The 23,201-nt window shown below is 39.8% G+C and overlaps 1 protein-coding gene across 1 annotated transcript in view; it reads right to left on the bottom strand.

Annotated features, from left to right (window-relative positions):
- LOC111151991 (dedicator of cytokinesis protein 4) overlaps positions 1–23,201 on the bottom strand; it is a gene marked incomplete at its 3' end in the record, with an annotated part of 345,451 nt that overhangs the window by 301 nt on the left and 321,949 nt on the right. Inside the window, exons 24-25 of the mRNA XM_022510243.1 lie at positions 15,159–15,286; positions 12,664–12,798 (exon numbers count right to left, since the gene is read on the bottom strand). Of these exons, the coding sequence (XP_022365951.1) occupies positions 12,664–12,798; positions 15,159–15,286 (263 nt within the window). The remainder of the gene's footprint in view (positions 1–12,663; positions 12,799–15,158; positions 15,287–23,201) is intronic.

Genomic DNA, 23,201 nt, shown 5'->3' with positions numbered 1-23,201 from the left:
ATTTCTTCCTGTGATGAATACCATTTACTTGGTATATACGCATTTTCAAATTAGGAGGGGTTTTTTGTTTTTGTTTTGTTTTGTTTTCACTTGGGTGGAAACTTCTCACTAGGAAACTTCACACACTTAAAGGAGGTAAGGTCATTTTACTGAGCATTTATTATACCTTCATTCATTATGTTATTTAGCCTCATTTTCAGTGCTATGAGGTAGGGGGTATAATATTTATTTAAAGAAGATAAATTGTACGTTCAGTGGGCTAAAAGACTTGCTCAAAGTCTTCCACTAATAAGTGGAAGAGCTGAAGTTATCTATGTGTCTTTCTAACTCCAAAACTCTCCCTGTACCTCATGCTCCATTTCTCAATTCAAACAATCTCCTCCAACTCATCTGAGTGGTGATCTGCTAACTGGCAGGGTACAGAGAAAGCCATACATTACAATATTGGTTTCAAATACCTTTTAAAAATAGCTTAACTGTCATCATTTTCTGCTTGGGTGCTATGTGACTGACTCCTAAAAAGTCCATTCTTAAAAATTAATAATGAAAAAATAGCATCCATAGATTTAAAGACCTATAAAATTGCTATCACTTGCATCTAATTTAAAATATTTGTGCTCTAATGCAACCTTTAGCACTCAGCAAAAAAAAAAAAAAAATTATCTACTTTTAACATTTAAAACAATATGAACACAACAGAAGAAGCAATCAGTGGTAACAGACAGTAAATTTACAAAAATGTATTTTAATTGAGGATTGGTGGGGTTTGTTTGTTTTGTTTACATTTACGTGGAAAGTGGTTATAGACTCACGTGTAAAATCAGGGACTGAAAAGCTTTCATAATTGGGATTTTCCAACAGAGGCAGCTAAGTCAGGAAAGTCAAAAGTATCTCTTCCAGCTGCCAAAGGAGGCCTGGAGATACTACTTAATTACCAGGTCAGGGTAACCAAAGAAGCAGACTGACTTATTGCAGGAGGATAAACATTTGTAACACAAATATAACAAATAATTATTCCTGCACACTTGGTGGGGCAAGTATTTAAGAACTAACAAGTAAAGGCTAGCAGAATTCTATCTTCTAAGCTCAACATAATACTTTGTTAATGAACAAAGAAACCTTTGGTACTTAACACAAAAGATGGAAAATTTAAGGGCACAATGATTTATATTTTAGTGCATGTGTGTGAGGAAACAATCCAAGGCTAGGAAAATAACAAGCCAAAAGAAATGAGAGAATACCACCTGGTACTCACTCAAGACTGGGAATAGTATCCTTGTTTCACCAGCAAGACTGGAAAAACCTTGCCATATTAGGGCATCAGAATACTAAAAAAGACCTTTTCTCAGCAGAAGGGAAAAATTACATCTGGAATAAATGCTGCTGTGACCCTACCTAAGAAAGTTCATAAGCAAGATAGGAAAAAATTAAATAGTTCCTAAAAAATTTAACCTCATTCCAGAACAAAGTTCAAAGATATTTCTAGGAATTTAAAAAATCCATTCTCAACAGCATAAAATTCACAATGTCTGGCATTCAATGAAAAATTACCAGGAATACAAAGAAGCAGGAAAAAATAATGATGCAAACGAGGAGAAAAAAAAATCCATAAAAACAGACCTAGAAATGACATAAATAATAGAATTAGCAGTAAAAGACATTAAAATAGCTATTATTGGGGCACCTGGGTGGCTCAGTCATTGTCTGCCTTCGGCTCAGGTCATGATCCCGGGGCCCTGGGATCGAGCCCCATGTGGAGCTCCCTGCTCAGGGGAGAGCCTGCTTTTCCCTTTCCCACTCCCCCTGCTTGTGTTCCCTTTCTCACAGTATCTCTCTCTGCCAAATAAGTAAATAAAAATCTTAAAAAAAAATAGCTATTATTACCATAGTTTATATATTCAGGAAGCTATAGGAAAGTTTGAACATATTAATTTCAGACATGAAAGAAAACAAAAAGACCCAAATTGAGATGAAGACTTTAATGTGTGAGATGAAAATTTACTTAGGAAGACTAGTGGCAGATTAGACATCTGCAGAAGAAAAGATTACTGAACTTGAAGACAGCAGAAATTCTCCAAAATTAAAAAAAAAAAAAAAAAGGAAATAAAAGAAGAAGCATCAGTGAACTAAACAACAACTTCAAGTAGCAGAATATATATGTAATTGGAGAACTCAAAGAGGAGGAGGGCATAGAAAAAGTAATTGAAAAAATAAGGGGAAAAATTTCAGATTCTCTGAAAACTATAAACTTATGTATTAAAAAATTTCAACAATTCCTAAGCACAAGAAACATGAAAAAAGTACACTAAGGTACATTATAATAAAATAGCCAGAGATAAAGAGAAAATATTAACAACAGTCAGTGCAAAAAAGACACATTACATACAGAGGAACAAAGGTAAGGGTAAGATATTACTCATTACAAACAATACAAGCCTAAAAGAACTTGGAGCAACATCTTTAGAGTATTGAAAGAACAAAACAACTATCAATCAAGACTGTTACCTAAAAAAATCCCTCAAAAAGAAAGACAAAATAAAGATTTTTCAGACATTCCAAAGCTTAAACAGGATACCACTTCTATTCAACTTTATACTGAAGTTTCTAGCTAATACACTAGAACAAGAAAAAATAATAAAGGAATATATACTGGAAAGGAATAAAAAAATCTCTTTATCCACAGTTAACATATCTGTGTGCACAAAAAATGCTATCAAATCTATAATGAGCTACTAGAACTATTTAACTGAATTAATCAATGTCTTAGAATATAAGATCAATGTACCAAAATCAATTTTACTTCTACATATGAGAAATGGTTCATTGGAAGCTGAAATTCAAAATAACATAATTTATAATACCACTGAAACATGTAAGTACTTAGTGATACATAGGACAAAAGATCCACACACTGAAAATCATAAAACACTGATGAGAACAATTAAAGACCTAAATAAATAGAATACTATGTTCATAAATTGGGAGATTTGATACTATTAAGGTGTCAATTCTTCTCTAATTAATATACAGATTCAGGGTAATCCCAATCAATAACACATCAGGTCTTTTGTGGCATAGAAAGTGACAAGCTGATTTAAAATTCATATGGAAATGTTAAGGACTTGAAATTGCCAAAACACCGTTCAAAAAGAATAAAGTTGAAGGACTTACACTATGTGACTTCAAGACTTACTATAAAGTTCTGGTAGTCAGGATATTGTTATTGGTGTCACAACAGAAAAAATAGATAAATAGAACAGAATAGCCCAATCCCAAAACAACCCAAATGTCCACTAAAGGGTGAATGAATAATCAAATTATAGTATATCCATATAATGTAACACTATTCATCATTAAAAAAGAATGAATACTGCTATATAAAACAACAATGAAGAAACTCAAATAATTATACTGAAAGGAAAAAGTAGAAATGTCAACCCCCCAAAAAAACCTAACAGTAACTATGTACCATATGATTCCATTCATATAAAATTCTAGAAATGCAAATTTATCTGTAGTAACAGAAAGCAGAGCAGTGGTTGCCTGGGGATGAGGTAGTATGGGGGAGGGCAAGAGGAAGGAAAGAGAGGGAGGCGCAAGGAAATTTTTCAGAGTGATGGACATGTTCTTTATCTTGATTGTGATGATGATTCACAGGTATATACATATATGTCAAAACTTAGCAGTTGCATACTTTAAATATATACAATTTTTGGAATGTCAACTACATCTTAATAAAGCTTAAAAAAGACATTAGGACAACATTATCGTTTATGGAATAACACTATGTGTAAGTTACTGCATTTTTAAAAAAAAGGTTTTATTTATTTATTTGACAGAGAGAGAGGGAGAGATCACAAGTAGGCAGAGAGGCAGGCAGAGAGAGAGAGAGGGAAGCAGGCTCCCCACTGAGCAGAGAGCCTGATGCGGGGCTCAATCCCAGGACCGCGGGACCATGACCTGAGCTGAAAGCAGAGGCTTAACCCACTGAGCCACCCAGGCATCCCTGCATTTTTTATTATCAAATTCATTCCTTACTAGAGCCTTGTTGAGTAGATACTATTAACTTCATTTTACAGTAAGATCTGTTAAGGTTAAGTTATTTATCCCAGGTTTCACAGTTAAAAAATGGTGAAGCTGGGATGTATCTCTGGTTCTTCTACCTACCTGCTCAGACTGATTTGATTTTATAGAGGAAATATACCTGAGTTTGAGGTTATATTTCAAATATAAATAGGCATATAAAAATCTATCAGTTGATTACCAATGTCTGACTTTTTAACCTCTCCAGTAAGTCTCAACTTAAAAATGCAAATCCACTTAGTAGAAACCCACTGAATCTCTCACTTCTTAGTTTTTCTATATTCTAGCTATACTATCTCTAATGTAGTGACTAGATTAATATTCTTAAAATGTTTACTCCTAAAATATACCATCCTGTGAATAGTGACATGCCTTGAAGTTGGAATAATGTATTATTCCAATAGTTTTAGTAGTAAGAAAAGTTACTCAAAAAACAGTAGACTTTCATTACGTATTTGCAGTCAGTGTACATAGGAACACTTCCTTGAAGCCAGATTACTATCTATATTTGTCACATCTGGTGCAGACTACAAACAACTTATCCTAGTATCTAATCTTTGGCACATTTATGATGTGTTATTAATCTGAATATCTACTCTGCAATGTCATTTTATGTATTCACGTAATCTATTTAGGAATTCAAAGCACATTTAACCTGTTAAGAAGCCTAGATGTCCACTGGCCATAGTAACATTTTTCTAGGTATATCTCCTAAGGCAAGGGAAACAAAAGCAAAAATAAATTATTGGGGGGGGGGGGCACCTGGGTGGCTCAGTGGGTTAAAGCCTCTGCCTTCAGCTCAGGTCATGATCCCAGGGTCCTGGGATCGAGCCCCCGCATCGGGTTCTCTGCTCAGCAGGGAGTCTGCTTCCCCTTCCCTCTCTCTCTGCCTGCTTGTGATCTCTGTCTGTCAAATAAATAAATAAAATCTTTAAAAAATAATAAAAATAATAAACTATTGGGACTATATCAAAATAAAAAGCACTTGCACAGGAAAGGAAACCATCAATAAAACAAAAAGACAACACACTGAATGGAAGAAAATATTTGCAAATGATATATCTGATAAGGCATTAATATCCAAAATACATAAATAATGCAACTCAACACACACACAAAAAAAACAATGTGATTTAAAAATAGGCAGAGGGGGCGCCTGGGTGGCTCAGTGGGTTAAGCCTCTGCCTTCGGCTCAGGTCATGATCTCAGCGTCCTGGGATCAAGCCCCGCATCGGGCTCTCTGCTCAGCGGGGAGCCTGCTTCCCCCTCTCTCTGCCTGCCTCTCTGCCTACTTGTGATTTCTCTCTCTGTCAAATAAATAAATAAAGTCTTAAAAAAAAAAATTAAAAAAATAAAAATAGGCAGAGAACCTGAATAAACATTTTTCCAAAGAAGATATACAGATGGCCAACAGGCATACAAAAAGATGCTCAATATCATTCATCCTTAGGAAAATGCAAATCAAAACCACAATGAGGTATCACCTCACACTTGTTTGAATGGCTAAAATAAAAAAGATAAGAAACAACAAGTGTTGGGAGTGCATGTGGGAAAAAAAAGGAATCCTCACACTCTGTTGGTGGGAATGTAAGTTGGTACAGCCACTGTGGAAAGCAGTATGGAATTCCTCAAAAAATTAAAAATCGAAATACCATATGATCCAATAATTCCAGTATTGGGTATTTACCCAAAGAAAACAAAAACACTAACTCACGAAGATATAGATACCACTGTGTTCACTGAAGCATTATTTACAATTTACAACAGTCAAGACATGGAAGCAACCTGCATGTCTATCAGTTGACAAATGGATAAAGAAAATGTGGTACATGTACACAATGGAGTATTATGCAGCCATAAGAAAGGGTGGGATTGTGACATTTGAGACAACTTGGATGGACCTAGAGGGTATTATGCCAATGAAAAAAGTCAGACTGAGAAAGAGAAAGACCATTAGTCCACTCACAAATAGAATCTTTAAAAAAAAAAACAAATAAATACACAAAAAGCAGAATCACACCTATAAATACAGAGAACTGATGGTTGCCAGAGGGGAGTGGAGGGGAGTGAAAGGCTGGGAATAATGGGTGAAGGAGAGAGAGATACAGGCTTCTAGTTATGGTATGAGTAAACCACAGGAATAAAAGGAATAAAAGCAGAGGGTAAAGAATATAGTCAGTGAATTTTAATAGCAATGCAAGAGTACAGATGGTAGGTATACTTGGTATACTTGGGGTGAACACAGCATAAGGCATAAACTTGTCCAATCACTAAGTTGTATACCTCAAACTAATATAACATTGTGTGTCAACAATATTCCAAAAAAAGAGGCTTATATGTCCAATATTTTACTAAAATATTTTTTGTCAATAACATAATATTTGTTTGTTATTAAAATATTTTAAGTGTCCAGGGATGACTGGGTGGCTCAGTTGGTTGGGAGTATTTTCAGCTCAGGTCATGACCTCAGGGTCCTGGGATCGAGCCCCACATCTGGCTCCCTGCTAGTGGGGAGTCTGCTTCTTCCTCTCCCTCTGCCTGTCCCCCGGCTTGTGCTTTCTCTCTTATAAATAAATACAATGTTTAAAAAAAAATTTAAGAAAACCCAAGACTCAAACATTTGTTAAAAAGAGTAAATGAAAACCTTTGTTGGCCAAGATCAGCTTTGTTTAAGTGTGGGAGTTGTTTACTCATACACTGCCTTTAAAATATTATGTGTCTCAGTGGCTTGCATCCATTTTATGTATACTTTGAGTATAGCAGGTATTTCTATCAACAACTGTGAATAGCGAGAGTATTCACAGTGCTCACACTGTAGTTCACACTGTAGGTGAATCCACAGTATTCACATACAAAAATGGCCCTCATGAAACCTTCTGTTACATACATGCACTATTTTTTCCAGAAACTTCTTAAAAAATTCTGCATCCCTTTCCCTCACCCAACCAGAAGCCCACGGTACATGGAAAGTTTAGACCAGTGTATCTTTCTTAGACATGGCCGATGTTGACTTGAGTCACCTGCACCATAAACGGTGCCAAGCCAAATTACGGGCAAAGAAAGACGCATTTATAAACTGCAAGGAACTTTGGGGTCCAGTTAGTTGAGGGTGTGAGCAAATGGCCATACATGCTGCTGCATTAAATCTGCTTCCACATACAATTAGATTTTTGAAAGGAACAGATTACAATGGTGTTTTATTTTTTCTTTCTAGCAAGAGAGAGCGTTTTAAAATTTAAAGAACAGTTGGTAAAGGAACAAAAAGTACAATCCCTTTAGATAGTAAAAATAAGGCTACTGTTATCTAGAATTACGATGCAGCAGAAGTCAGTCCTCCTGTCAGCATTATGGGGAGGCAGGATGACAGCCATGGGACTCGCAAGAGAACTGGAACACTCCGCCATGACGTGCTGTGGGAAATGCTTTCACCCACGGGACATCCACTTATTGCGGGCACTTTGTCTGCAAGGACTGAGAAGTGTTCAATGTAGCACTACCACGTAAAGACCTTATTCAAAGAGCCTGTTCTCCACGAGAAAAATGGTAAAGAAATGAAGTCTTCAGTGCCCACAGAGGACTGACTCTGTGAATGACCAGTGCATGCTCCTCACCACAGAATTCGTTATAACAACAGTATAATTATTCAGCAAACATAATAGCACTACTGCGACTGTTGCTGCTACCACAATAATGACTGAAGTAAACTGATATTATTTAAACCCTTACACATGTGATGAAATCCTCACACTAACTTTGAGAGAGGTCCAATTTTTTTTTTTTAAGATTTTATTTATTTACTTGAGAGAGAGAGAGAGACAGAGCACACAGAGGGAGAGGAAGAGGGAGAGGGAGAGGGAGAAGCAGACTCACCACTGGGCAGATAGCCCAATGCAGAGCTGGATCCCAGGACACTGGGATCAGGACTTAAGCTGAAGGCAGATGCTCAATGACTGAGCCACCTAGGTACCCCCCTTTTGTTTCAAAGACAAAGGAAGAGAAGCTTAGAGGTATTTGCAAATTGCACAAGAGCCTGTAGATAATAAAGTTGCAAAAGAGGATTCAAAGCACATCAGCTTGAGTCCCTGAAAAAAAAGTCTTACAGCATAAAACCAAAGGAACCAAATAATCCAAGTGGATGTTTCCCAGCAAATTTCGAACCACATACCTTGAGAGAGTTTGATTTTTTGCAAAACGGGGGAGGGTACACCATGGCTATGCTGGGGAAAGTTTCTCTTTATGTGATTTTCCTAAAATTCAGAACAATGGATGAACATCCAGCCTGCCCTACCCCCAGTGTCATCTGCAAACCTGATTTCAGCACCTTCAAGTCTCTTAATTTGCATTGATTATTATACTGTGAAGGCCTAAAGGCCAGGCATACCCCAGAGAGATTTGTTATTGACAACTGCAAACAAAGCAGTCTGAAAATGTGTTTTAGCTTCCAACCTCAGGCAGCCTTTATCCACAGCCAACATTTGCTCTGAAGTTTGCTAGGCTATTACCATTTTAAGACTATGTTAGAGCTCCATTGCCAGGAAGCCATTAAAATGTCACCATCAAAATCATAATGAAGGTGAACTTTCTTCTGCTTTGGGGAAGATGGAGTAGATATACTTTTACCTATTCCTCCTGCTATGTACTACTTTACAAACCTCACTAATAGATACAGAACAAACAGAAGAGGAGTCTGAAGGTGGAGAAAGGAGAGCAGTCTGGCCAGGGTCCTTGGGAGCTGAGGAAGGACACAGTACCACATTCTCTGGGTTTTCTTTCTGCTTTGGGTATCTCACACCTGGAGCTGAAGAAGCTGGCCAATTACACCAACAATTACACACAACAAAAGACTACGCTCTTTGGCCAAAGGATCAGGTATAGGGGAGTTAAGCAAGGCAAAAGTTTTATTGCTCTACTCCAAGTGAAGACCACAAAAAACTTTGGCCTCACCCACACCAAATGGGGAGCTTAGACTTCCATGCTCACAAAGCCATGTAGGGGTGCCCTAATATCTTCCCGAGAGAAAGCCAAATCAGGAGCCGGTGCTTTCAGGCCCGATGGTCAGTGCTAGTAAAGACAATATGGGGAACATGAAATTCCACCTCTGGCCATCATGAGTTAGCACCCTTCCCCTTCCCCTGCTAAGTGGTATCACATAAAGCCAGCTAAAACAGAAGGCTTGAGTAAGATTCACAGTCTTATAAAAATGTCCAGAATTTAATTAAAAATTACTTGTCATACCAAGGACCAGGAAGAGCTTAAATTGAATGAAAAAAGACAATTAATACATGTCAATATTGAGATAATAGAATGTTAGATAATCTGGCACAGCATATGCAAAAATTAACTCAAAAGAGTTTGTAGACTTAAATGTAAAATAAAAAACTGTAAAACTTTTAGAAAAAAAACTTAGGAGATAAACTTTAGGATATAGGGCTAGACCAAAGAATTCTTAGACTTGACATCAAAAATATGATCTATAAAATGAAAAACTGATAAAGTGGTCTTCATCAATAATAAAAACTTTTGCAAAAGACCTTGTTAAAAGGACGGGAAAACAAGCTATAGAGTGGGAGAAAATATTTATAAACCATATACTCAATAAAGAACTAGTATCTACAATATATAAAGAACCATGAAAATTCAATGGTAAAAAGCAATTTGGGTAGAAAATGGGAAAAAGACATGAAGAGACATTCTACCAAATAGGATATATTGGTGACAAACAAGTTTATGAAAGTATATGTTCGGTATCACTGGTCATTAGGAAAATGCCAACTGAAATCACAATAAGATATTACTTCCTATGTAACAGAGTACACCCCCACCCACAACAACAACAAAAAACCAACAACTCTAAATGCTGAAGAGGGCAGTGAGAAATTGGATCACTCATACACCGTGTACATGAGAATGTAATGTTATACAGCCACTATGGAATACAGTTCGGCAGTTTCTTAAAAAATTAAACATGCGGGGTACCTGGGTGGCTCAGTTGGTTGAGACTTTGCCTTGGGCTCAGGTCATGATCCTGGAGTCCATGGGTCGAGTCCCACATTGGCCTCCCTGCTTGGTGGAGAGTCTGCTTCCCCCTCTGACCCTCCCATTCTCATGCTTGCTCGCTCTCTCTCTTATTCTCTCTCTCCCTCAAATAAGTAAATGAAATATTTAAAAAAAAACAAAAAAAACAAAAAAAACCACCTAAACATGCAGGGACTCCTGGGTGGCTCAGTCAGTTAAGTCAGCTCAGGTCATGATCTCAGGGTCCTGGGACAGAGCATCACGTAGGGCTCCCTGCTCAGTGGAGAGCCTGCTTCTCCCTCTGCCCCTCTCCCCGCTTGTGTGGCTGCACTCTCCCTTTCTCTCAAATAAATAAAATCTAAAAAAACAAACAAAAAAAAAACTAAACTAAACCTGCAACTACCATATAATCCAACAACCACACTCCTAGGAATTTATCCTAGAGAAATGAAGACTTATGCTTACATATAAACTGGCACAGAAACATTTATAGCAGCTTTGTTCATAATAGCCAAAATCTGGAAACAACCCAGGTGATCTTCAATGGGTGATGGTTAAACACACTGTAGTACATCCAAAACATAGAAACTACAGAGCAATAAAAAGAATAAGATGTATAGGGGCGCCTGGGTGGCTCAGTGGGTTAAAGCCTCTGCCTTCGGCTCAGGTCATGATCCCAGGGTCCTGGGATCGAGCCCCGCATCGGGCTCTCTGCTCAGTGGAGAGCCTGCTTCCTCCTCTCTCTCTGCCTGTCTCTCTACCTACTTGTGATCTCTATCTGTCAAATGAATAAATAAAAAAATCTTTAAAAAAAAAAAAAGAATAAGATGTATAAATATATAAATATATAAAACAACTTGGATGAATCTCCAGGGAATTATTCTGAGTTAAAGAAAAAAAGCTAATTACAAAAGGTTATTTACTGTATGATTTCATTTCTGTAACATGCTTGAAAAGACAAAATTATAAAAACGGAGAACAGATTTGGGATTGTCAGGGTTAAGGAGGAGGTGGAGATGGGAAGGAAGTGGTTTTGACTGTAAACACAACACGGGGGATCCTTGGGGCCATGGAAATAATCTGTGTCTGGACTGTATTAATGTCAGTATCCCAGTCATGATACTGTGCGATAGTTCTGTAAGATTTTTACCATTGTGGAAACTGGGTAAAAGCTGTGTAATATTTCTTACAACTCTGTAATAATTCTTACAAGTGCATGTGACTCTATAATTATCACAAAATAACACATTTAATTAAAAAAAAGAAAAAAACAAAATAAAAAAAACCTCAGCATAAAAAAAACCCCAAACCTTCAAATCCATAATGAACCCCAGGAGTGTTAAGCAGCAACAATATGTTTTGAGCATTTACTTTGGACCAAGCATTGCGCTAAAAACACGAAGCCGACCCCATGATGCAGGTACCACTACCCACGTGAAATGGAGAACTCAAATGCTTGGCTTATCTTTTCTTTAAATGAGGCAGTAGAGCTATTACATATATTAGGAAGTGTTTCATACTATCTTTAACTTAGTTGGTCAAAAGAAAGAGTTCAACTTTATTTCCCAAACTCAGAGCTTGGTTTCCTCAGGTGAATCTCAGCTCTGAAAGCAGAGAAAATAAAATTCAACACAACGTGGCCGTCCTGAAACAGGAGAACTTGGTAGGAGAGTCGGGGCAGACTTTGTATTTTTTTTAAGTAGAAATAAAAATTATTTTCATCGGGGCTAAGCAAACATTCTTAAGACAAAGGTTCTACTGTGGATGGTTTATATTAAGAATGGCAAAAGCTGACATTTTTGTAAATATATGAAAACTATAGCATCTACTGCCATTTCGGATATTTGGAAGAATATTCTTAATCAGATCTAAAAAAAATAAAAACAAAAAAACCATTCTTGGTGAACTGAATGTGAGTTTTAAATAGAATCTATCCACCCAATCATCAATCCATCTCTCTCTATAGATACACACACATAAAAATACATACACATACATAAGCTATCAGATACATTATTTCTTAATTTTTTTTATAAATCATGTTATATTACACTCATAAAATAGTAGAGCTTGAAGATTACTTAGAAATTACCCTGTCAAACTTTCTCATTTCATACCTAAGGAAACCAAGGCATCCCCAAATTAAGATCCTTACTATTCACAGTGAGAAATCCAGAATTAGAACTCAGGACACCTGACTCCTGTTTCTCTATTTCATTATTCTCCTCTCCTCAAGCAATTTGATGGATAAAAAGAGAATGAAAAGTACCAAGAGGACTGGGGACACAGAATCACAGGCTAATTAAATTGAGAAAAGTGAGAGCTAATAACAAATTTGGCTTTCTGAAATTAAACAAATCTTAATCCAAGATCTTTTAACGAACAGTGTTTCTTATCTTCATTCCCTGGCAAAATGCAAGTTAACTTCATGTATCTTTGAAATACACAAGGGTCACTCTCCCAGGGACAGATTTCCCAGTTTCCTATAGCAACCCACCCTCAAAGCGACCGAAGCTTTTATAAGCACAACTATGCTGTTTGGTGCCATTTGCTTTATGCTCTTACAGTGACATCCTGGAACTGGAGCCTCATGGCGGAGCCGGATGGCTGAGGTCGACTGGTGATCTCCAATATAGTTCTCAGCAGGATGTCCAACAGGCTGGCCACTATCACATCTATTTCCTCCAACACCGATTTCTCCTGAAGGGAAAAAAATAAGGAGCTCAGGAAATGGTGGCTTCATATAAGTATTAATTTCTCTAATGGAAAAGAAGGGGAAAAGCCCACATTTCCAAACGCAGAATCATAAAGTCAGAGGACTAGAGAACCTGACACAACTGGACCTCACCTACGTCACCTACGTCAATGACCTTCTTTTACAGAAAAGGCACAGAGAAGTTCACAGCTTACCCAAGAGGAGGCTGTGCAGTGGCTACTGGACACACAAATGAAAGGTGGGGTGACATCCTGGAAAGCAAACCAGACACACTAAGAGCACCAGCTACGCATGGACACAGCACATTATGGGGCCCAGGCAGTTCGCCTGAGTTGGATTGCTGACGGAAAGTCCCTCCTGGTTCCCAAATTCCTTAACTGTCTCGATTTCAGATTGTGCTTACATATCTTCTTCTCATCACTTGAGTTGCAAAGGTCATTTTCCAAAACTCTTTTAAGTGCAAATGACTATTCCTGTAAAAATGATTTTTAAAAAACTCTCCGTGTAAGATGAGCAAACGGCATTCAGTGTAGATGAGCACCATGAGCTCCAGACTGGGTCTAAGATCAGTGGCCATGGTGGGCACTGCTTCCCTAAAGCAAAATTAATACTTGTTTCCAAGCCCCCAGGACTTGAGAGAGAAACCCAAATTACTCTGCGCTGACCCTATGTTTTAGTAGAGTTGGATTCTTATTACACCTGCACAAGACAAAACTCTGTGTCCAAAGGCTCCCTACCAGGACTGCCTCTCCAAAAACAGAACCAGCTAAACAAACAAAAACTTTCACAAAGTGGGAGTCTGAAACAGCTCTCTGGCCAGGGTTTCATGATAAACTTTCTTACACTTGCAAGAAAACTACCAAGGTTTCTCCTGCAGAGCAGAGTTTCTGTTCTGAATTCCTTATCAGGTAAGTCTAAGGTGACTGCAATTCCCAAACTGAAAAAGAGAGAAGTTTTTAAAAAGTCTTTTCCGCTACTGTTGATCGTTGTTCTCAGTCTTCTGCAATGAATCACCTCACTCAGCAGAATTATACAGGAAAGTTTTAAAGCAAAGCTAACATTTTCCCCATCATCACTCTTCTCCCCAGTCCCAGCTCAACTTTAGGGTCTAGGATCTTGGGGATGTGTAAAAATCAGTCCTCCCTCCCTGGACAGATTTCTCTTACTACTTTTTTTTTTTTTTTTAGATTTTATTTATTTATTTGACAGAGAGAGATCACAAGCAGGCAGAGAGAGAGAGAGAGAGAGAGAGAGGAGGAAGCAGGTTCCCTGCCAAGCAGAGAGCCCGATGCAGGACTCAATCCCAGGACCCTGGGATCATGACCTGAGCCGAAGGCAGAGGCTTAACCCACTGAGCCACCCAGGCGCCCCTCTCTTACTACATTTTTAAACACAGCTTCTGCCCTTTTCCTCTCAAGTACCAACTCTGTTTCCACAGGCCTGGAGCCCTCTCTCCGTTCCTTCCACTGGGGTTCCATGCCAGCTCAACACTGAGCGCCTCAGAAGGTGATCCTAAGTACGAGGAACAAACATGGGGAGACGGTAGCAGAGTAGTAGCAGGGAGGGAGAGACACGGGACTCCCAGCACGGCTCTGGACAAGCTGTCAAAGACGAGTATACGTCAATTCACAGCTGCACACTGACAGAGCTAGAACAGGACATCCTTTACATGTGAATTTCACATCGGCCGTGAGCCATGAGCCGCGGACATGAATACTCAAAGGCTTGTCCCCAGTTCTAAGGAAGTCTGTGATTTTTCTCTATTTGCCCTGCATTCTATAATGTAACAGCACTGCAGCAAGCATCAGGTATGTGCACAGGAATTCCCAAATCCACAACACTTTAGTGATTACGGTTGGGGCTGAGTCATAACTATAGTGCAAGATACGCTCGGTCTCCCGGGGCTTTCCTGTTTTCACAGTTTCTGCAGGGCAGAGTCCGAGGGCCATGCCAAGCTCGGACCACCACCATGCAGCCTTCCACAGATGGGGTCCAAAAAGACTTCACTTCACAGGCAGTAATTTATTCTTGCCACAGAGAATTCATCATATCAAGATTAAAGATACATGTGGGAGGCTTTGAGATTTCTAATTTTTCTCACTGGGTATTCAGTTCTTTCTCGAAATACAAGTTTAGGAAACCCAGGTTATTTGGGGTTATAGCAATCCTACAAGACGGAAAAAAAAATTATTTCAGAAGAAAAGCAAAATGTCCAACCCAGCTGGAAATAAAAGTGAGAGTCTCAGAGGGTTACGCTTAGTGAGGTTTCTCTGAGGACTTTGAGCATTTTTATTTCCAAAAGTCATTTGATGGGTACTACATACTCTGACCTGTATTTACTTACTGAGCTATTTTTCTTGATGAGACAAAATACGTTGCTAAGGATACGTGCGCACATGATCAGGTCCTTCTGCTCTTGCAGGTGCATGTGGAGGTGATGTAACACGACGGGCAAGAGAATGTACCTGGAATCTGGAGAGAGAAGAAACGTTAGCGTCACATCTGTGCAGACCCACGCTGACCTCGCTCAAATTCTTACCTACAATCTAACTGTAATTATTAAAGGATTAACACAGACAGTTAAAGGGTACATGACAGATATTGAAAAACAGTGGTTCCTTTCCCAAATCCATGATTCCTGCACTCAAGAGGCCTTTGATTCTTGTGCTGAAATGGGTTAATTTTTGAATTATTTGTTTTACCTCCCAATATCTACATGGCATGCTTATCTGGCCGTTTACTGATTTTTCATTGAGATTGACCATCTACTGACTTCTTACTATAGTAGATTTACCCTCTTTTCTTCTTCCCAGTCTCAAAAAAAAAAAAAAGAAAATCCTATCACAATTTCTGGCTAAAACAACATTTTGCATTTGCTACCATTATAATTTCCAATGCTTTGCACATGACCCCGTTTTTTGTTTTGCTTTGGTTTCTCTCTCTCTTTGAAAGTTTTCAGGAAGTTATCCCTGATAATTCAAAATTCTCTAATTGTTTGCCTTTCCTTGGCCCTTGAAATCTATAAACTCATGTCCTTCAGCTCTGGGAACTTGGCTTGAAATACTTGTAGGATTATTTCCTTCTCTCTAGTTTTTCTGCCCTCTGTCTGGAATTCTGACTACATTTATATCATGAATGTCTTAAACCATCTCCTTGAGCATTTTTTCATCCTTTTGTCCAAATTCCTTATCTTCTAACTCTTCAACTTTCTTATTCCTGCTCTCGTTTATTTAATCTCCAAGAGTTCTTTCTTATTTCCAAGGCTGGTGTCACAGGTGTGTGCTCATATAGGTGCCTGTGCTCAGAACAGCCCCACACCTGGTTTCATGCTCTGTGCTCCCAGCATGAAATTCCTAATAATTTTCAAAGAAGAGGTGTTGTGTTGTATTTTCATTATGCAGCCACTCCTGTTTTCTCTGAGTGATATCCTTCTATAGCATGTTTCATTCTTGTTTCATGGATTTTCTCTGAGTTAGTCAGAGACAATTCTGTTATTTATTTATTTATCTCCTCAAACGATCATTTTCTTTCAAGTTCTTTTTTCTGTTTCTTCATTTTGGCCTCTGCTTTCACATTAAAGGTATTTCTACAAGTATCTGGTGATTGTTGGTTGTCTGTCTTTATAAGCAAGGCACCAAAATGCTAACTGGGGGAAAACCACAACTGTGTCCCTATTGGCAAGCTTGTGTACTGGGAAAGCTTCACAGCAGGGTGGGAAGGCATCCAGATGTTTCATCAGGGGACCCCTAAATTTCAAAATCCGATATGTCTTTTCTTGGGCTGGTCAGTTTCTCTACAGAGGAATCTGATAATCTCCTCTACAGGGGAGCACGAAACCATCATCTTTTAGTCATTTGAAATCAAGAAAGGAAGGGGCCCGTAGGGGTCTCTCTGTTTAACAGCGAGGCCCCATTTAGGGTGTGGTGATTCAGTCTCAAATTTAGCAGTGCCTGATCTCTTGAATCTACGCATACCTCGTTGACTTCTTTCAGATAGTGAACTTAACCATTTTTGGCTGAATTAGAGAAGGGGACAGAGGCAGGGTGCTAACTCTTCCAAGGATTTTTCTTATCCAATTTTCGTATTTCTAGCACCCTTAATCTTCAGATCCCTAGTATTTTGTTTATTTTTCGTATTTTTTAAAAAACTTATTTATCTTTTTTAGTATCTCTGCATCCAAAGCGGCGCTTGAACTCCCCACCCTAAGATCAAGAGTCACACGCTCTTCCAACAGAGGCAGCCAGGTGCCCCCGGAGAACCGGTATCTTTCATTCCTGATCCTTTCTGAAGTCGCCCTGAGCTGTCTGCACTTCAGCGGAGTAAACTAGTTTGTTCCTTGACTCTACTCCAACTCCACACCTGTGTGGGTCAGCTTTCTCTTGTCTGCTGTCAGCTACCACTCAACTTGGTAAAAAAATGTTGATATTTATGTGTTATCTCCTCTCCCAGGCTCCTAAGCTTGTGAGACTACACATTTTTTTTCAAAAAAAATTCCTTTGCCAACCATAGATTCAAAAATGCTTTTTACAACTTTAGCCAGTCAATTCTAGCAAAATGTAAAATACACAGTACTTCACGATCAGACAGGCTTATCGTAAAAGCAAGGTTTGCTGAACATCTGAAAATCGTATTGCACATACTCTCATCGGGGAGAAAGATAAACAGCTGATTCTTGTTATTCATGCTAGGTAAGTTCTAAGAAGTCACTGGGAACAATGAAACAGCAAATAATGTATCATAGATAAAATACACAGACCACAATAGATAAAAAATATTATATCTTAAAAACAACTCATCCAGTCATATTCTATTTTCTTTATATTACAAAAGAGAAAAAAGGGTTCAGAAGCCTTAAGTGATTTGCCTGAGGCCAGCCCAGTAAGGAGGGGCCATGGGTGGGATTCAAACTATCCTGTGGCCCCAGAGCTGGAGCTTCTCGCATTGGGCTGCACTGCCCCCTGCTGCTCCATCTTCCAGTTATCTTGCATGAGAGTGGAAAGGAAGGCAGAGCACCGCCTTGTTCCATCTCCACCGAGAATGCATGCATCCTGCGACTCCAAGTTTTCACTGCTCTGTGCATGGCCACGAATGAACATGAGAGTGTCACAAGTATGATTTTGAGGTTACAAACACATTTTAGTCACTGAATCCATCAACAGTGAATTTTGACTGTACAAGTATCATTCCTCCATTACTGGAAGTCTTATATTTATCCCTACTTTGTCATTAAATAGGTATTTGAATTAGAGAGGTAACGGACTCATGAAGTATTTATTTCAATCTTTTGGAAAAGTAACAAGTAATGACGCTTATTGATCTGAGTGTTTTCTCTTCACCACGATGTCATGAACACAAAAGCATTGTCTATTATGTGCCCATAATGGTCATATTATTTGTGGATGTGCCCACTTGCAAATGCCCTAGCCCAATTCCCTGATCCACATGGTTTTTAAAAAGATGTCAACGGGGGTGCCTGGGTGGCTCAGTGGGTTAAAGTCTCTGCCTTCGGCTCAGGTCATGATCTCAGGGTCCTGAGATCGAGTGCCACATCAGGCTCTCTGCTCAGCAGGGAGCCTGCTTCCCTTCCTCTCTCTGCCTGCTTCTCTGCCTACCTGTGATCTCTATCAAATAAATAAATAAAATCTTTAAAAAAATAATAAAGATAAAAATAAAAAGATGTCAATGGTGCAACAATTTAGAGGGATTATTCTTGATTTATTAAAACCCATGTATCTTTTAAATAGTTGCATAAATTATAATTCAACTTGACTCACTCAAGAAAAAATGGAGAGCTTAAATAACACTACACTCAGTAAAGAAACTGAACTTGTAGTTAAGAATCTTTCCATAAGAAAAATGCCACGCACAGATGACTTCTATGAATTCTACAAAGCATTTATGGAAGAAATCACCACAAATCTACAAAAATTCTCCCAGAAAATAGAACAGAGAACACAACTAGCTCTTTTTATAAGGCCAGCATTATTGATGCCAAAATTAGTCAGAGGTACTACAAGACAAGAAAACTATAGATTGCTATCTCTCACGAAGACAGATGCAAAAATCCTCATAAAATTTGAGCAAAATGAATCTAGTTTTATATATATATATATATATATATATATGATAAAAAGGGTTTATCATGAAGGCAAGTTTGGTATAACATCTGAAAATCAATCAATATTAATTCACCATATTAACAGATGTAGAAAATAATGTGCAAAATTCAGCATTCATGAAAAAAAACTGTCAGGAAGCTAAAAATAAAAGGTATTTTCCCCAAATTGATAATGAGCATTAATGAAATGCCTACCTTTATTTTGATTTTTTTAAAAAATTTTTAAAATTTTATTTATCTGAGAGAGGGAGAGAGCACGAGTGGGGGGGGTTGGTAGAGTGAGAGAGAGAGAGACAGACAGACAGACAGACTCCCTGATGAGCAGAGTGCCTGACTTGATCCCAGAACCCTGGGATCACGACCTGAGGTGAAGACAGACGCTTAACTGACTGAACCACCCAGGCGCCCCTGGAATGCCTACCTTTAGCTAACACAATACTTAACAGTGAAAGATTGAATGCTTTCTGTTTAAGATAAAAATGAAGGCAAGGATGGCCAACCTCACCAATCAATTCAACATTGTAGGAGACTCCTAGCCAGTATAAGAAGATACTTGCATAGGTAAAAGAATATATAATTCTGTACCCTAATAAAAATCATAGGGAATGCAAAATATTCACAACTGGGAAAATTCCATTATCAGGTTTTGCATGGTTTCTCTTATTGGTTTATCAACACAAGGCGGTTTGGCCTTAGGTTTACCACTGAAACAAACCACACAAGGCACAGGCATTCTTCACTTTGGGCAACACAGAATATTAAAATCCAAACTTTGTGAAATAATTCATTGCAGGGTTCCTTTAAATGGTAAGCCTGACCAGGAAACTTAAATACTCATTTATAAATCAATTACTTGACAAAAAGAACCAAGAAAAAGAATCTAAAAAATTACAAGACAGGAGTCACTGCCTGGTGATGATTAATTAGGAAGGAAGGTAAAGCTCATCTGATAACGTTCCTGCAGCCAGCAGAATTTGATTTCTAAAAATTTAATTTGCCGCCAACTGTTAAGATAATAGCTACTGCAAAAAAGGGAGTAAGGTAGACAAATAATTCGTGTGTGGTGTGCATAAAAAGAAATGTATGACTACCTAAACAGATTTGCTTTTTCCCCATTACCAGGGCAATGTCAGCCAATGCAAATGATACAATCAGTGGGTAAATGCCAAACAAGCTGACTGGTTAAAATGCTAATTCTTACCTTTAAAAGGAAACACCTGGACTCATCAAGCAAGAGCAAAGAAGAAAAACCCACAACTGAACACACACTAACTTTCCATACATTTAACAATAGAATCCGTTAGGCAGTTTGTCCTTGAAAGGGTCAACACACCCCACACCCCACATCTCAGACGAAGCTCACTGTTTTATGCATCTCATTGAGTGTATAAACGAGTGACTCTCATTTACTTTTCATTTTGCCTGTACCCACTTGAGTGGTAAAGCCCGCTCCCATGAGTAACTCTCAGGGGGGTATGGGGCTAGGAAGGAGAAGCAGCTGTGAAAAGCTGGTTGATTTCCTGCTTGAGGTTAATTTTGAAGGAAGTCACAAACTGGTCTTTACCTCCTGTACCAACAAAGGCTTAGACATGGAACCTGGACGTCAGCATCTGTCCATAGAGGAGCAAGGTCGAGGAGTCCTGAGCTGCCAGGCACGGTTGCCAGTCACTCTCCACACCGGGGTGCGGCATGGGCTGGACACAAGCCAGGCAGCCCCGGCCGGGGGTGGGGGATAAATAATAAAGGAGGTGGGCAGCAATCAGGCTGAGGCACAGCGGAACACCTGCATTCAGAGATAGGTTGGGCCTTAGTGATCAAAGCCACCAGTAACCTCAATGCCAATGTCACAGACAACAAAACCTGCAAACGAGCCTTTCATACACTGGAGGACAGACAAAACTCAGAACGGCAAGACAGCACACAATGCAGGGGCTCTGTTCTCACATAGACAATGTCAGGACCACAGAGGGAAATGACAGGAGAGGCCGAAGGATGATCTCTGAGCCGATTTCATCCTACCCTGGAAGCCTCGACCACGGGGCACCCTTCCTAAAGCAAACTAGATGCTTTGACCACTTGGTTCCTTTTATCCACTGTGCTCTGCTTCTGGTCTGGGCTTCCCACTGCCCAAGCTGTTCTGTTGTCCTATTCATGCCCATCCTTTTCCAGTAAGATTTTTTATATATACACATCACTTACTTAGTACCTATTGGTGCTCGGCCCTGATCCTTAATGCATGACCCACTATGCAGTCTTCATTCACAAAACCTCTAAGGAACATGCACCAGGCACAGTTCTGGAAGCTGGAGAGAATCACTGTGATCAGGACAGATAAAGTCCCAGCCCTCGGAGGTTTTCCCTCTGGAGCAAGGGTTGGAGACAGACTTGAAACGACTAAAACCCAATTCTTTATACAGTTTCAGCTACATCAGGTGTTCCAAGAAGCAAAAAGCAATATGAGCACGAGAGAGAGATCTGAGCACGCACAGCAGAGAGGAGAGGCTTGAGAAAATGAGAGTTGAACTGAGCCCAGCAGGGTGAACGGGGATCTCTTGGGATTGGACAGGAGCAGGAGAGCACGGGTTCAAGCAGAGTGGAGCATTAAGAGACGGGACCAGGCAGGTGGACAGGTTGATGTCACGGGGCCCGAGAGATCAGTTCTCTTCTGTGTCCTCAAAACAGAGCACAACCAGGGGATGTCAGCAAGGTTGCTGGGAGCAACATCGTCTGGTGTGAGTTCCTGTTATGGCTATGCAGACGGATGGGAGAGAGGAATGGGAAGTGAGGATGGACATGCCCAGGGGAGTGCAGACAACACCGCAGTGTGGAACGGACCTGTGGCAGGCTGGGGGTAGGGGGCCCGGCACACGTGAGAGGGTGTGGAGGCCGAAGAGCATCTCAGGAGAGGTGGAGATAAAAGGCAGAAGGGAGAAGATTTCAAGGATGGCTAAGAGCTATGTAGGGCTTGGTGTTGCCATATACTGAGACAGGAGGGGCCGGCTGGGAGGGACAAGGGGTTTGAGGTGCCTGTGGGTCATCTGCATGGAGAAGCCGAGGACAGATGGCTACTCAGGTTTGAAGCCTAGAGGAGAGATCAGGCCTAGAAATACAGATGTGAAAGTGGTGTCAGGACACGGGCCACAAACTTAGGTGAAGTAGGTGGGATGAACCTCGAGTCTCATTCAGGTCTCCTTGCTACACAGTACCTTCTTCCCTTCCCAGATCACAACAGCTGCACCTTATCAGTCTAATTCCTTGCTCAAAGTCAGCTTTCATGGTAGACTAGCAGCAGACTGAGGGCAAGAACTGGATTTCACTTGCTATAAACATCTCTAACATCATACCTGGTGTGGGATCCACCCACAATACACATTTGCTGAAAGAATGAACAACAGCACGAGTCTACTGGATGTGAGGGGCAGCTGAAACAGAGAGCTCTGTGTCTTCATGTATCAATGCAGCTAAAACGGGAAGACAGCAGGACACACACTCTCTAGGTCTGGCTTACAGTGACTCCCTCTGTGGGTCCTCGCCCGAGCTGCCAGGAGAACGCCCCTACTCGCAATCCTTCATGGCAAGGAGTGTAGCTGTTCATGGAAATGAAACCAAGACACACATCCCAGGCCTGGTTTCCCCTGAATATCAGCGCCAGTGTGGATGATGAAGTGTAAGAAATGAGAAGACGTGGCTTTCAATTGTTCCCCAGTAGTGTGCTTGCAAGTGCCAATCAGTATTGAAAAGTTTAAGAAAAAAAAAAAGATAGGGAAACAATTTAAATTTGGGCCTTGATGTTTACATGTATTTTCAAACAGATAAAACTTAGGCTCAACTATGATTTTGGTGATGCTTCCTCCTCAATCTCTATACCTCAGGTTAGCTCCTTCTGCCATTGCCAAATTGGTCTTCTTCAAAATTTAGACCTTTTCGTGGCCCTCAGGAAACGGGAAGAATAGAATTGTGAAGAGAAAGTGAAAATGAGTTGTTCAATTTTTACACTTTAAATATGTCTGCCTGGACCCCAGATGACTTAGACATCAAATACTGATCTATATAGATTTCAAATCTTAGTGCTGGCCTTCAGGTTTGACCAGATGCCCTAAACTCTGACCTTGGGGTGTGACTAGAGGCAGGGGGGCAGTTGGGGGGGACTGGAGGCAGGGGGTGGTTGGGGGGTGACTGGAGGTGGGGGGCAGTTGGGGGAGGGACGGGAGGCGGGGGGCGGAGGGGGGGGCTGTAATTCTGGCTGGCGGGGGAATGGCTCCAGCACTG

Source organism: Enhydra lutris, unplaced genomic scaffold (genome assembly GCF_002288905.1).
Source record: "Enhydra lutris kenyoni isolate GAN:26980312 unplaced genomic scaffold, ASM228890v2 scaffoldscaffold27, whole genome shotgun sequence".
Classification (NCBI taxonomy): Eukaryota; Metazoa; Chordata; class Mammalia; order Carnivora; family Mustelidae; genus Enhydra; species Enhydra lutris.
Note: the sequence above shows the minus strand (reverse complement) of the source record. Positions and strands in the feature narration are given on the sequence as shown.